At 46.5% G+C, this 13,484-nt stretch overlaps 1 protein-coding gene across 1 annotated transcript in view; it reads right to left on the bottom strand.

The window, feature by feature from the left end:
* The window catches only part of VWA3B (von Willebrand factor A domain containing 3B), a 214,933-nt gene that overhangs the window by 182,490 nt on the left and 18,959 nt on the right, over nucleotides 1–13,484 (bottom strand). The window contains exons 4-6 of the mRNA XM_035001730.1: nucleotides 8,928–9,178; nucleotides 7,234–7,393; nucleotides 548–717 (exon numbers count right to left, since the gene is read on the bottom strand). Of these exons, the coding sequence (XP_034857621.1) occupies nucleotides 548–717; nucleotides 7,234–7,393; nucleotides 8,928–9,178 (581 nt within the window). The remainder of the gene's footprint in view (nucleotides 1–547; nucleotides 718–7,233; nucleotides 7,394–8,927; nucleotides 9,179–13,484) is intronic.

Here is a 13,484-nt window from a genome sequence, read left to right as displayed (position 1 = left end):
GGGCCACACAGGGAAGCACCAGGGCCGGTCAGGAGGCATGAGGGAACAAGGGGAAAACATGGGCCAGAGTCTTTAGTGTGGATTCTGCAGCATGGAATGGGTGAGGCAGAGCAGGCAGGTTTGGGATGGGCTAGTTGAATAACTTCAGTGGGTTCTGGGGTGTAGGAGCTGCCCCAAGCTGTCCAGTACCGGGCCCCGCCATGATTACTGCAGGGGAATAGTGGTCCTGAGCATGAGTGCCTGCTGGCACTGAGTGGGCTCTGGATCAGTTAGCTTGCATATGAAAGGTACACTCCTGGGTGAGTCAGCTAAGCTCTCTAGGACTTAGCTGGCCTTGGAGGGGGCAGCAAGGACCCTGATGTCAAACCATCAGAATTACAGAAAGTAACAAGGCAAGATTAATACAGCGTGGAGAAAAAAAGGCCTAGAGACTAAAGACCACCGGAAAGAGGAGAGCACAAGAACAGACTGGTTAGGAAGACCACTGCTGATCTTGCGGAAACAGGCAGCTCACCCACTGTCCCTCAAGAGCACATTTTCTGCCTACCTGCTGTGGGTCTTGGCACTCAGATCCTTTAAGAAAGCTGTCGTGCCTTCTCCTCTGGCATTGAAGGACACTGTGCAGACAGGACATGGGATCTCCAAAGCCCTCTGAAGGAGGAGCCCCTTGGTTTGCTCAGGAACATCTCCCACCACAAAGTAGTAAATGGATTCAATCTGCAAGACAATAGTACCCACGGTTTATCTCCCTGACGTACCCTAGCCTTGTATGGGACTCCCTGGCAGTATGCTTTCTACAAAACTGCCTTTGCTCCTGGGGGGGGGCGGCAAGAATAGCGGCACTGCTCCTTGTGAGGACGTTTGGGGACCCAAATCAGGAAGTGAGATATTCAAGGCCTGCTGCCTTCCACGGTGTTTGACCTCCCTGCCACTAACAAGTTCTGTGAACTTGGGCAAGTGACGTAAGTTTGGTTTCTTCACTTATAAAAAGGGAGGTAATGCAGTGTACCTCATGACTGAGTTTAAACAAGAGGACTTGCACTTATGCATGCATGTATCTCAGAAAGTTAAAACCCAGAGAGAGCTGGGAATCCCTATCATCTACACCTACCCCTTAAAACCCCCTAATTGACTGTTTCCACAAAAAACTGGGGAAGAATCCCAAAAAAATGCATTGGGTTTGAAGGGATAAATAGATGTCACCATCCCCTTAGGGCTCATGAGCCTTTCTCTACTCTAATCACAAACCCCTGCTAGCTGAAGGTAAACAGTCAGGTACCTCAGTTCAACCTCAAACCTGGGACTTAAACCCACCTGACGCAGAAAGAAGAGGACTTACGGTCAGCTGGGCCACCCTGTCTGCAGCAGCTAGGGCCGACTGTGCCCAAAGGGGCAGTGGGAGCAGGGTGGCAGAGGGCCCCTGCTGGGAGGGAGGCCATGGCCACAGTGGGAGCTGAGAGCAACCTACTCCAGCGACAACCTTCCTTCCATGGGGCTCGAAAAGGCCCACCTCACCTCCGTGACTCTTTCTCTCAGGCCTTTCAAACCCGCTCCCCGATTTTAAAAAGGACTGAATGGGAAGTAAAAACTGAGCAATGTTGTATATCTCTTTTGGCCAGTTGCCAAGAGACAAAAAATACTGAGAGAAGGAAGAAATGGTGCTCTCTACATTCCTTGTCAGGCAACTAATATTCTCCCAGCAAATGCATTCTCCTTCCCTTCTCCCCCCGCGTTACACAGTAGCTTGTGTGAGAGGCGTTCAGTAGGCTTCCCTGCACTGCACTGTTAGTGCTCCAGCTGGGTCGGGGCCCAAGCTTAGCACGGGGACTGGTTCACCCTCACATAAGGATCTAAAGTCACACGTGGCCCAAGAGAGGAGATCAGACACAGGGAGTATTTTGTAAGATTTGTTAGTTCAATGGGGAGATGAGTGAGGACAAACATCTCTAGGTGGTCTGTCGGCGGCTTCTGACACCATGCATCTCTGTTGCACGTCACGCAAACTCAGCTTCTCTGCTCTGGCAATGACCCAAGAGTCTGAAATCCTTGTGCAGAAACGTCTTTCCCTTGAGATTTCATCAAGCTAAAAATTGCTGTAGCCAGCAGTGAGCCAGGATTTCCTTTCCTTCACTCAGTCTCCAGGGTTATTCACTATTCATTAAGTTCATTTCTCAGCTGCTTAATTGCCTGTGTTTTCGGTTATCTGTGCTACGGATTTCCTGGGACATGCTCTACAATGAGACCACCTATCTCACCCCCAACCCCTCCTGCTCACTGCCTCCCTGCCTCTCCTTTCCACTCACATAATGACACTGAGAAAAAAGGAGAGGAAAGTAAATATGCCACCTAGCCCCACCCCCCACCAACTGGCAAAATGCCTTTTAAAGTGACGTGGCTGTGGGGTCATCTGCTCTTTGCAATGATAAGTCAACATGAATTCTTTTATTCAATGCTCACAGAAGTCCTGTGGAAAAGGAATTCTTGTTATCACACCTAGTTTACAGATGAAGAAACGAAGGACTGGACAGGTTAATTGACCTGGTCTTTCAGCTAGTAAGTCCAGCTGCCTGACCCTATGAGCTTCCGCCTTTGCTTTCAACCACTTCATTTGGTCAGCTCATCATGGCAAGGCTGGTCACCTCTTAGAAACAGATGTGAGGGGCGCCTGGGTGGCTCAGTGGGTGTAGTGTCTGCCTTCGGCTCAGGTCATGATCCCGGGGTCCTGGGATCGAGTCTCACATGGGGCTCCCTGCTCGGCAGGAAGTCTGCTTCTCCCTGTCTTTCCCCTTGGCTTATGCTCTCTCTCGTGCTCTCTCTCACTCTCTCTGTCTCAAATAAATAAATAAAATCTTTAGGAAGGAAGGGAGGAAGGGAGGGAGGAAGGGAAGGAGGGAGGGAGAGAGGGAGGGAGGGAGGGAGGGACGTGAGTCCCAGAACTGTGCGAGCAAGATCCTGGGACAGGAAGGTGGCCAGAGACAGGCACTCTTTTCACTCCCTTGGCTCTCACACCATCCAAGGCTCCTAGCCCCTGATATCAACGTCCCTGACTAAAACCTGGGTGAGGTTGTATGGGCTCAAGGGAACTGTCCTCAGTGGAACCCTCTCCCCTGGCCCAGGAGCTCAGTACCTCTGAGTAACTCAGTAGCTCAGTACCTCTAAGTACCTCAGTAGCTCAGTAGCTCAGGGCAGGGGCCGAGCCTGAGGATTAGCAGGAGCAGCTGGGGCCAGGAGCAGCTTTCTCACTGACCAGCATTTCCCTAAACGCTAATTTGTACTGAATTTGATAACACAAGATATAAACAGTATTTGGGATTCCATTCGGCTATTGTACTGGGAATCAAAAACTCTTGCCACTTTACACTACATAAAAGAGGGTAGGGCGTTTCTGTTTCCCCTTGAAATGCCTTATTCTGTCTGGGTCATTAGCTCTGCAGTGTCCACGGCAGCCTGCATTCCGCCCAGCCAAAGAGGCCTTGACATCTTCTCAGACACAGATCTGGGGGAAAAGAAGAACCAGACTGGCAGTGGCTGCTTCCGCCCTGACTATCCGCGGCTGTAGCCTGTCAGAAGCCTCGGGCCATCAAAATCTCCACTCTGCAAGAATCAAAGTCAAATGAAAGGCACCCACAACAGCAGTGAGAGGTCTAGCAAAATTCTGTCTTGGTCTTCATAAAACTTTGACTGTTTCAACAGTTTTGACCAACTCCAGACTGTGGATCTGACTTCCAGATCTTCCCTGTACCTGTGGCAGCCCTTTCCTTATTCGGCCCTTTCTGATTTTCTGATCTCCAACCTCCCCCCACACACACACGGTGGTGACTGCCCTCTTGATGTTAATCCAGCTCAGTTCTCCAATCCCTCCTTAACACCCTTAACACCACCACCAACTTTCTGGCCTGCCAGGTTTCGGGGTCCCTGTCTCCACCCACTATCCCCACCAGAGTCCTACAAGGCTCAGCAAATCCACCTGCCTGGTCCCATGCAGACTACCACCCTTCAATTAAAAAAACTCAAGTCTGTTCCATGGTGTGGGGAATGGGAACTTCTTGGACCCACATCTAGCCCCAACTTCAAGAATATCAACACTACTTCTTTCCCATTCCTTCAACGTTCAACATTTATCGAGCCCTTGCCAGGCACTGCCATTTCTAGGGACACAAAGGTGAAAAGATCTGATGCCTGGCTGAACCACTGCCATGCTTGTGATTAGCATGGCCAGCCCTTCAGTTTACTGTCCAGTGGTGAAGGTTTCTGATGGACTCACACAGGTCTGGCTCTAATTCACCCATTTACTCTCCCAGTGAAGAGGTTATTTTTTTTAAAGTAAACAAATGTGTGCCGACCAGCCGGATGGAAGAGAGGCTGAGATACCACAAAGAGAAACACAGGTACCCTTTGGGCAGGTAGCCTTCTGCTGAAAGCACAAGTAAAACCCCCTCAGTTAGCCTTCTCAGGTAGGTGGGAATCAGGGCTTTGGATGACCAGCCTTCTCTTCCCAAATAACCTCTCCCATCTTGGATCAGCAGGCCTTCCAGGGCCTCCTGGCACAACACCCCTCCTAATTAAGGCCAGGGAAGCTACCAACTTCCCAAAGAAGCACCCTAGGACCAGAGGATACTGCAGAGCAGAAACCCAGGCCTGGACGGCATACCTGGGCTCTGAGGACAATGCCAGACATTGCCTCAGTATCCCACAGGCTGCCCTTCCAATGAGCCAGGCCCTTTTGCACAGGATCCAACAGGATACTTCATCCATCAATAGTGCTCTCCATGTGCTGCCATCAGAGCTGGGACTCAAGCAGACCCCACACTGCCTGGCTCCTCTGGAGTTAAAGGCTCACCCTCAGTCACCCCTGCCTGTTCAGTCTCTGGCCTGACTATGGGTACAAAGCCCAGCTCTGAAAGAGGCCAGTAACCTCTGAGCATCCGCCTTACCCTTACCAAGCACATCAGTTAGCCCTTCCTCTTCATGTGGATTGGATACAAAAGCCCAACTTCCATGTTAATCTTTGAACATAAAACAATAGCCACTCTCTTGGTTTTTCTCAGGACTCACTCATGGGAGATGCTAACCTGAAGCAGGTTATCATCAGTAGCAAAAGTCTGGGTATCTAGATTTACTGTTCAAAAGTTTCTTAAGCTTTATATCTTTTCTATTTATAGAAAAAAACAGTTATGTGAATCAATTTGAAATTCAGTGGGGTGGGCATGAGGCACAGAGCAGAGGGGCAGCCCATTAGGGGAAGCCATTCCTCTCCCCATCCCCACACCTCACAAAACATAGAGCATGGCATTTTTATATAGGAGGCAGTTGCAGTTAGTAGAAGTTTCCTAGGGACCACATCCAGATATAAGCTCTAGGAGGGAGGATAGAGTGGTTTGAGTATGTTTTATATTTGCCATACTCCACAGTCTCTTCTCAAGAATTTTTAAGTAGCATTTGATAATCAGTGCCTATTAACCTCTTTCTGGGTTTCTCCTCTTCTATAGGACTTGCCTGGAACTCACTAAATTGTTCCACATTTCCTGGGCTGGGGATGAATCCAAGAAAGGAGAAGCACAAACCAAAGGAAAGTAAAACAGAAAAATCAAAGGTCACTGGGAAATCTTCAAGTCATGGCAGGTCGCCAGAGTCAGCTATGACCGATGTAGCTAGGTGAACAAAGAAACAGAACACCTGAGAGTGAGTGTGTGTGTGTGTGTGTGTACATGCAGGCATGCACGCGCACACACACACACACACTCATCCAAGAGCCTGTGTAATGTTCCATTTCTTGAATGCTTATTATAGTGCCCAGACAATTGAAATTTTACAGATGTTAAAACAAACTTGAAAGGCCAAAGAACAAAGTAGCTTCTATTTTGTTCTTTAATGGGAACCATTTGTTCCTCTGGCTTCGAAAGGATAAACAATGCATTTCCAATTTTAAACTATTTTCCTCAGTATCAATAAACAGTCTGGTGACCACTGAGGGCTATCCTTTCAAGGCGCCAGCACATGGCCTCCTTGCCCAAGAAAGGACTTCTTAATGTAGCAGAGTAAAGCTCGAAATCTACAGAATCATAGGAGTCCAGAGCAGAGGAAGCAATTAAGTGGTAATTAATATCAATCCATAAGTATTAGTTCAGTATCTGTATCCCAAAGGAAAGCAGATCTATCCCTACCTGGGAAGCTGAGGCTGGCCAAAGAACCCCATCTGCCCAGAGTCCTTCCCCACTAGCTTGCCACTCCCTTCAAGTCCCATCCGTATGATCACTCACAAAAACACACACCCTTTTGGCTAAAAGAACATAAACCACCACCATTTCAGCACTTCTTTCAGGTAAAGCTTTATGTCCAAAAGGTCCTATCAAAAAGCACATGTGGGGCGCCTGGGTGGCTCAGTTGGTTAAGTGACTGCCTTCGGCTCAGGTCATGATCCTGGAGTCCCGGGATCGAGTCCCACGTCAGGCTCCCTGCTCAGCAGGGAGTCTGCCTCTCTCTCTGACCCTCCCCCCTCTCATGTGCTCTCTCTCATTCTCTCTCTCTCAAATAAATAAATAAAATCTTAAAAAAAAAAAAAAAACATGTGAATGCATTAATATTCAAAAATGGATGATGCATCTATGTAGATATACTTCACCTTGGAAAGCACATAACAGATCCATTTGTGAAGAAGAGGAACTGGGAGAGATTCAGAACATAGATGTGGGGAATCCCTATTTCCTCAACCTCGGGGTTCTATGAAGAGTCTCCCAACCTCTCTCCCTCATAAGAGATGGACTGATTTATCTAATTGTCAGGAGCACAAGAGCAGAACTAAAATATGAGAGATGCACAACTATGCCGAATTCCCTGTCCTTTCTCACTGCTCAGTGGCTGTGAGCAGCACGTGGCCCTGCTGGCACTGGCTAAATGGGGGTTGACCCTGTGCCCTAATCACCCAGAGGGAGCCCCGCCAGGCTCAGGGGGCAGGGTTAGGGAGTCTCATTTTGGTTTCTCCAGCTCTGCCATCACCAAAGCTGCTATTTTGATCCCCACTTGGGGCCCGTCACCTATTTCTCAAGTGGTTCCAAATTCAGAGGTGAAGAGGACTGAGACTTTCAGGACTCCCCAGTGCCAGTGATGGGGTCTCTGTGGGATGCTGCTGGGAGGACCCAGGTCAGCTGAAAGGCAGTATGGGGGTACTGGGTGTAGAGAAAGAAACTGGAAGCCACCAGTGTGACCTGGGGCCCACCATGGATGCACACTTACCGTTTTGTCGTTCCCAGCTTCCAGCAGAGCGTCCAGGCAGCTAGCCTGGCTCACAGCCAGCTCAAAAGGCAGTTTCTCAACCCAACTGATGGCAGCGGCTATGGACTGCTCGGTCACAGGAACAGCATTTTCCTGCCATTTCACAGGCCGCTGGGAAACCCTGAAAAGAATCCCACGGGGCTGTCACTGGGCAGTGGGCAACCTAGCTGTCAGCCCTCAGTCTCAGAGCTGCAAGCGACAAGCTACTTAACATCACCAGAGCTGAAGGAGAGAAAACAGTTCCTGGCCCTCTAAAAGTTACCAATACATTGGGCGAGCTGTTTAAGATCAGTCTCCAAAGCACCCTTAGCTTCCATAAGCTGTACTGACTAGGAAAGACAATGCATACAGGAGAATTAAACAATCTCAAAAATGTAAACATTAACGGCTGCATTAAAATTATTGAGGGAATTATTTTCATAAACAGGCAGGTTTATATACAACTATCTTCCACTAATAGTAAATTTATAAGGATTCACAGCAGTAAGATTTGTAAATCAGCGACAATTTTAACAGTCGAAAATTTTATTTCTAATTCTTTTAAGACATTGTTTTCATTGTTCCAAATTCCCATCAGTTCCCTCTTCTGGATCAAAAACAGTATTGAGTTCAGCAAAGCATTAGTTTTTAAATCCTGGGAACATGTGATTAAACCATGTAGTGTGGACTTAGAAAGCAGTGATGGAATCCCCCCAAGAAAGAATAGCCATTTGAATCTCTTTATCTCTGTGTTTATAATTGAACAAATTATATAAATCATATATGCATTCACAATTATAAGAATTCTATGAGTCATGGACTAATGAACCAGCCTGAGCTGTCCCTCATAAACCACCCTGAGAAAGAAGCTGCCGCACACCTGTGTCACCTCTATGTGGCCCCTCTGGTAGAAATGTGGCTGAGTGGCCTAAATGCTATAGCGTAGGTTTCCAAAAAAGCTAAAGTGTTGCAGACTTAAGACTTGATTCCTTCAGTAATATATCTATGACAGAAATAAAAATCTGGGATAGAACACAATTAGGCAACATCCCCAAAGATGTCATCTGTTTAGCTGAAGATATTTTCTTCAAAAGAAAAACTCAATTAGGTAGATGCCTCCTTCATCCAGATTTTTCCTGTCAGGGAGGTACAGCCACTGTTCCACATGAAAAGTTGGCCTTAGAGCCCAAATTCTCTTGAATCCAAGAATCTGTAAATAATTGATTGTGAAAACTCTGAAATATAGGAAATTCTATAAAGCCGGCCACCTGCTGTTCTATTAAGGGGGTCAACTTACAATGGGGTCACAAGCTCAGTCTGAAAAAAACAGTGATAGCTGTGACAAGGCTGAATTCATTATTCAGGCTAAAATCTAAAATGACCGAAGAGATTTGTATGGCCTTAAGTATATATTCAGTGTAATTCCTATTCTTATATTTTGATCTTGCCATGAATTGAAGAAAAGTGTGTTTCTAAATGTCTTCTAATTTCAAAACTAAGATGCCACATGCAAAGCAGATATAAGTTTTCACTGTGGGTCTTCTGCTGGAATTACACATTCTAGGAAATGACAAGATAATACCTCCTCCCTCCCCGAAGATATGTTACTTAACTCTAAATAAATGAAAACTACTTATGAAGTTTCACTGAAATATTCCCTTCCAAAGGGAACTCACCGTATGATATTAAACTTGGCTATATGAGCCACCTGCTCCTGGAGGACCATTGTTAGAGCATCTTGGCACAGATTAAGCTCCTCCTCCAGCATGCCGCCAAAATCCAGCACTATGGTGATGCACTGTTCCAAGACGACACCAAAAATCTGCCGGCTTCTGCTGGTGAGCCAGTCCATCCGCTGCTTGTAACTCTCCACAGCTTGTGTTAAATGTTCCACAAACTGATAGATCAGTTCTGATTTAGCTGTCAACTTAATGAAAATCAAAGCAGAAAAAAAAAAGAAACAGAACAAAAACACACCAACATACATCATCTGAACTATCGTGCAGCCAGGAACAATGGGGCCCACTGAGTCATGGCCTCTGCTATCAAGAACTGGGCATCAGGGGCACCTGGGTGATTCAGTCGGTTAAGCGTCTGCCTTCGGCTCAGGTCATGATCCCAGGGTCCTGGGATTGACTCCTACATCGGGCTCCCTGCTCAGCAGAGAGCCTGCTTCTCCCTCTCCCTCTGCTGCTGCTCTGCCTACTTGTGCTCTCTCTCTCTCTCTGTCAAATAAATAAAATCTTTAAAAAAAAAAAAAAAAGAATATTAAGAACTGGGCATTAATAACAATTTTGTAGATGATCCTCTAAACCCCACATAATCCACGAGGAAGTGTCCCAATATTTCAACTAAAAAAACCTTTGGATGATTCCCCACAGAAGAAATGATGATGTGATCTTTTCAAAATACAGCACTCTTTTTTAAAAAACATGTGTTTCTAAATTACATTTTATCTTTATAATTATAGAATTACCTTCACCAGCAAATGTTCAGGGGACATTTTAAGGAATTACGTAGAAGAAAAGAACTTTTAAAGGAATTAGGTAGAAGAGAGAGCAAAGGCAGATGAGAAAAAATAAGTCTCACTAAAGTTTTCCTAAGGACAACATGCCAAAAATATTTCTGAAAATGCTTCTAGACATGCCAGCACATCTGCCTGGCTTCTTCTAAGGGATGCCACCCCATTAACTCACCCTACTGCTCATAACCTGTGCCCTGTATTCTCTTGTCTCTCAGGCCAAGCTCCCCGGTACCTGGATCACTTGATCACTCATAGCTGCCACCAACACCTCTAGAGGCTGTCCCCAAAAGGTGACAGAGGCTTGCAGGCAATTTCTCATATACACAAATAAACCATCAGTCACACAGATCAAGCACAACTGTGCAAGGCATCTCAGGGTGTAGGGAGGCAAGAGACAGAAAAGGAGTAAGAAAATAATGTGCCCTCTTCTGTGAAGAATCAAAGTTTGAAAGATCTGGTACTTATTTTTAACTTTAACAACCCTTAGAACACCCCCTAAATACCTAAACCGTCAAGGAAAATGTGTTTTCTGAACACACCACGTAACTCCACATTTTCATGCCTTGGTTCGTGCTGTTCCCTCTGACTTAAAATGCTTTCCTTCTCTATCCCCTACGTCTCTTCAGCTTATTCCTCAAGCTCCAGCACCAATTCCTATTGCTTTCCATGGCTGCTAAAGGCAAAATTCCTAAATCTCTCACCAGTATCCACAGCACTTATTAAACTTTCTACCACAGTACAGAAACCAGGGAGGGACCATGTCGCAGGGCCTGTGGAGGTGATCAAATGGCAAAGATGGATGTTTTCAATAGTTCTGTACTGATTTCCATGTAGTTCAGATAAAAAATATATTGAGCAGAGGGGAAAGATGGCAGAGGAGTAGGGGACCCTATTTCAACTGGTCCCCGAATTGAGCTGGATATCTACCAGACGACTCTGAGCACCCACGAAACCAGCCTCAGATGTAAGAAGATCTGGATCTCTACAAACAGAATATCGCAGGCAGTTGGTTTTGAGGTACGAAGCGGAGAGACGTGATTCTGCGGGCAGATATCGGAGGATAAATGGCAGCGGGAGGGTGCCTGGCCGTGGGGATCCTACACCATCGGTGAGCGACAGCCTCCTGCACTGGGGACGGGGCACAGACTCGCAGACCGTAGCGGCGGGGAAAGGACTTTAGGGCAGCCCCCGGAGTGGAAAACCAGACCGGCAGGGTCACACGCACATGAACCACAGCCCCCCAGACAGAAACCCGGAGCGACGGTCGCGGGCACTCAAACTGCAGCCTCCGAGACGGAAACCCGGTGCGCCAGGGTCGCGCCGGTGAACTGCAGTCCCCGGGACAGAACCCCAAGCGGCAGAGTCATGTGCGCATGCAAACTAGGAGTGGCTGGTGGTTTTAGAAGCACAAAGGGCAGAGACGTGCTCCGACCCGGAGGCAGGACTGGGAGCACAGCGGAAGGGCGCACAACCCAGGACGCTGCAGTTTATAGCAGCACGGACAGAAACGGAGACGGTGTGGCCTGGAGGGCGCACTGAAGAACAGACCGAGGTCTCTCTGCTCTGAGGCACAGGGTTGGAAACGGTCACTTCTGCTCTGACTCGCGGAAGAGACGCAGAAAGCCGCCAGATAAAGCCACCAGAGAACAAAAGCCCCAAAGACTGATTCCCACTGAGCCCATCCCCCGCCACAGGGGCGCAGGGCAACTCTGCCCAAACAGGGTTGCCTGAGTAACAGCGCGGCAGGCCTCTCCCGCAGAAGACAGGCTGGGAAAACAAGAGGCCAGCAACCCTAAGGTCCCAAGAAAACAGGTGCATCTTGCTTGGGTTCTGGTCAATAATTTGGACTCTATACATTCCCTCAAACACCCCTCAACAGAATGACTAGGAGGAAGAGCCCCCAAAAAGAAAAGACTCAGAGATTATGACTTATGCTGCAGATTTTCAAATGGATGCAGATATAACCAAGATGTCGGAGATGGAATTCAGGCTAGCAATTGTGAAGACAATGGCTAGAATGGAGAAATCAATTAATGGCAACACAGGGTCTCTAAGGGCAGAAATAAAAGGTGAATTGGCAGAACTTAAAAATGCTATCAATGAGATCCAATCCAATCTAAATAATCTAACAGCTAGGGTAACCAAGACAGAAGAGAGAATAAGCGATCTGGAAGACAATATAATAGATAAAAAGGGAAAAGAGGAGGCCAGGGAAAAACAACTCAGAATCCATGAAAATAGAATCAGAGAAATAAGTGACACCATGAGGCGTTCCAATGTCAGAATCATTGGAATCCCAGAGGGAGTGGAGAGAGAGAGAGGGCTAGAAGATGTATTTGAGCAAATCGTAGCTGAGAACTTCCCTAATCTGGGGAATGAAACAAACATTAGAGTCCTAGAGGCAGAGAGGACCCCTCCTAAGATCAAGGAAAACAGGCCAACGCCCGGCATGTAATAGTAAAACTTGCAAATCTTAGAACCAAGGAAACCATCTTAAGGGCAGTTAGGGGGAAAAGATTCCTTACGTATAGAGGGAGGAACATCAGAATAACGTCAGACCTATCTACAGAGACCTGGCAAGCCAGAAAGGCCTGGCAAGACATATTCAGGGTACTAAATGAGAAGAACATGCAGCCAAGAATACTTTATCTGGCAAGGCTTTCATTTAGAATGGATGGAGAGATGCAGAGCTTCCACGACCGGCAGAAGTTGAAAGGATATGTGACCACTAAGCCGGCCCTGCAAGAAATATTAAGGGGCATTCTATAAAAGGAGAAAGACCCCAAGAGTGATCTACAACAGAAATTTACAGGGACAATCTATAAAAACAACGTCTTCACAGGCAACATGATGACAATTAATTCATATCTTTCAATAATCACTTCAATGTGAATGGCCTAAACGCTCCCATAAAACGGCACAGGGTTGCAGATTGGATAAAAAGACAGGACCCATCCATATGCTGTCTATAAGAGACTCATTTTGAACCTAAAGATACATCCAGACTGAAAGTGAAGGGATGGAGATCCATCTTCCATGCCAGCAGACCTCAAAAGAAAGCTGGGGTAGCAATTCTTATATCAGACAAATTAGATTTTAAACTAAAGTCTGTAATAAGAAACACAGAAGGACACTATATCATTCTTAAAGGGTCTATCCAACAAGAAGATCTAACATTTGTAAATATCTATGCCCCCAACATGGGAGCAGCCATCTACATAAGCCAACGGTTAACCGAAATAAAGAGTCATATTGATAACAATACGTTAATTGTAGGAGACCTCAGTACTCCACTCTCAGCAATGGACAGATCATCTAAGCAGAAAATCAACAAGGAAACAAGAGCTTTGAATGATACATTGGACCAGATGGACCTCAGAGATATTTACAGAACATTCCACCCTAAAACAACAGAATACTCATTCTTCTCGAGCGCACATGGAACTTTCTCCAGAATAGACCATATACTGGGTCACAAATCAGGTCTCACCCGATACCAAAAGATTGAGATTATTCCCTGCATATTCTCAGACCACAATGCTCTAAAACTGGAACTCAATCACAAGAAAAAATTTGGCAGAAATTCAAACACTTGGAACCTAAAGACCACTCTGCTCAAGAATGTTTGGGTCAACCAAGAAATCAAAGAAGAACTTCAACAATTCATGGAAATCAATGAGAACGAAAACACATCGGTCCAAAACCTATG

Source organism: Mirounga leonina, unplaced genomic scaffold (assembly GCF_011800145.1).
Source record: "Mirounga leonina isolate KUSES-001 unplaced genomic scaffold, KU_Mleo_1.0 Mir_125, whole genome shotgun sequence".
Classification (NCBI taxonomy): Eukaryota; Metazoa; Chordata; class Mammalia; order Carnivora; family Phocidae; genus Mirounga; species Mirounga leonina.
The sequence above is the reverse complement of the archived record's forward strand: the minus strand, read 5'-3'. Positions and strand labels throughout refer to the sequence as shown.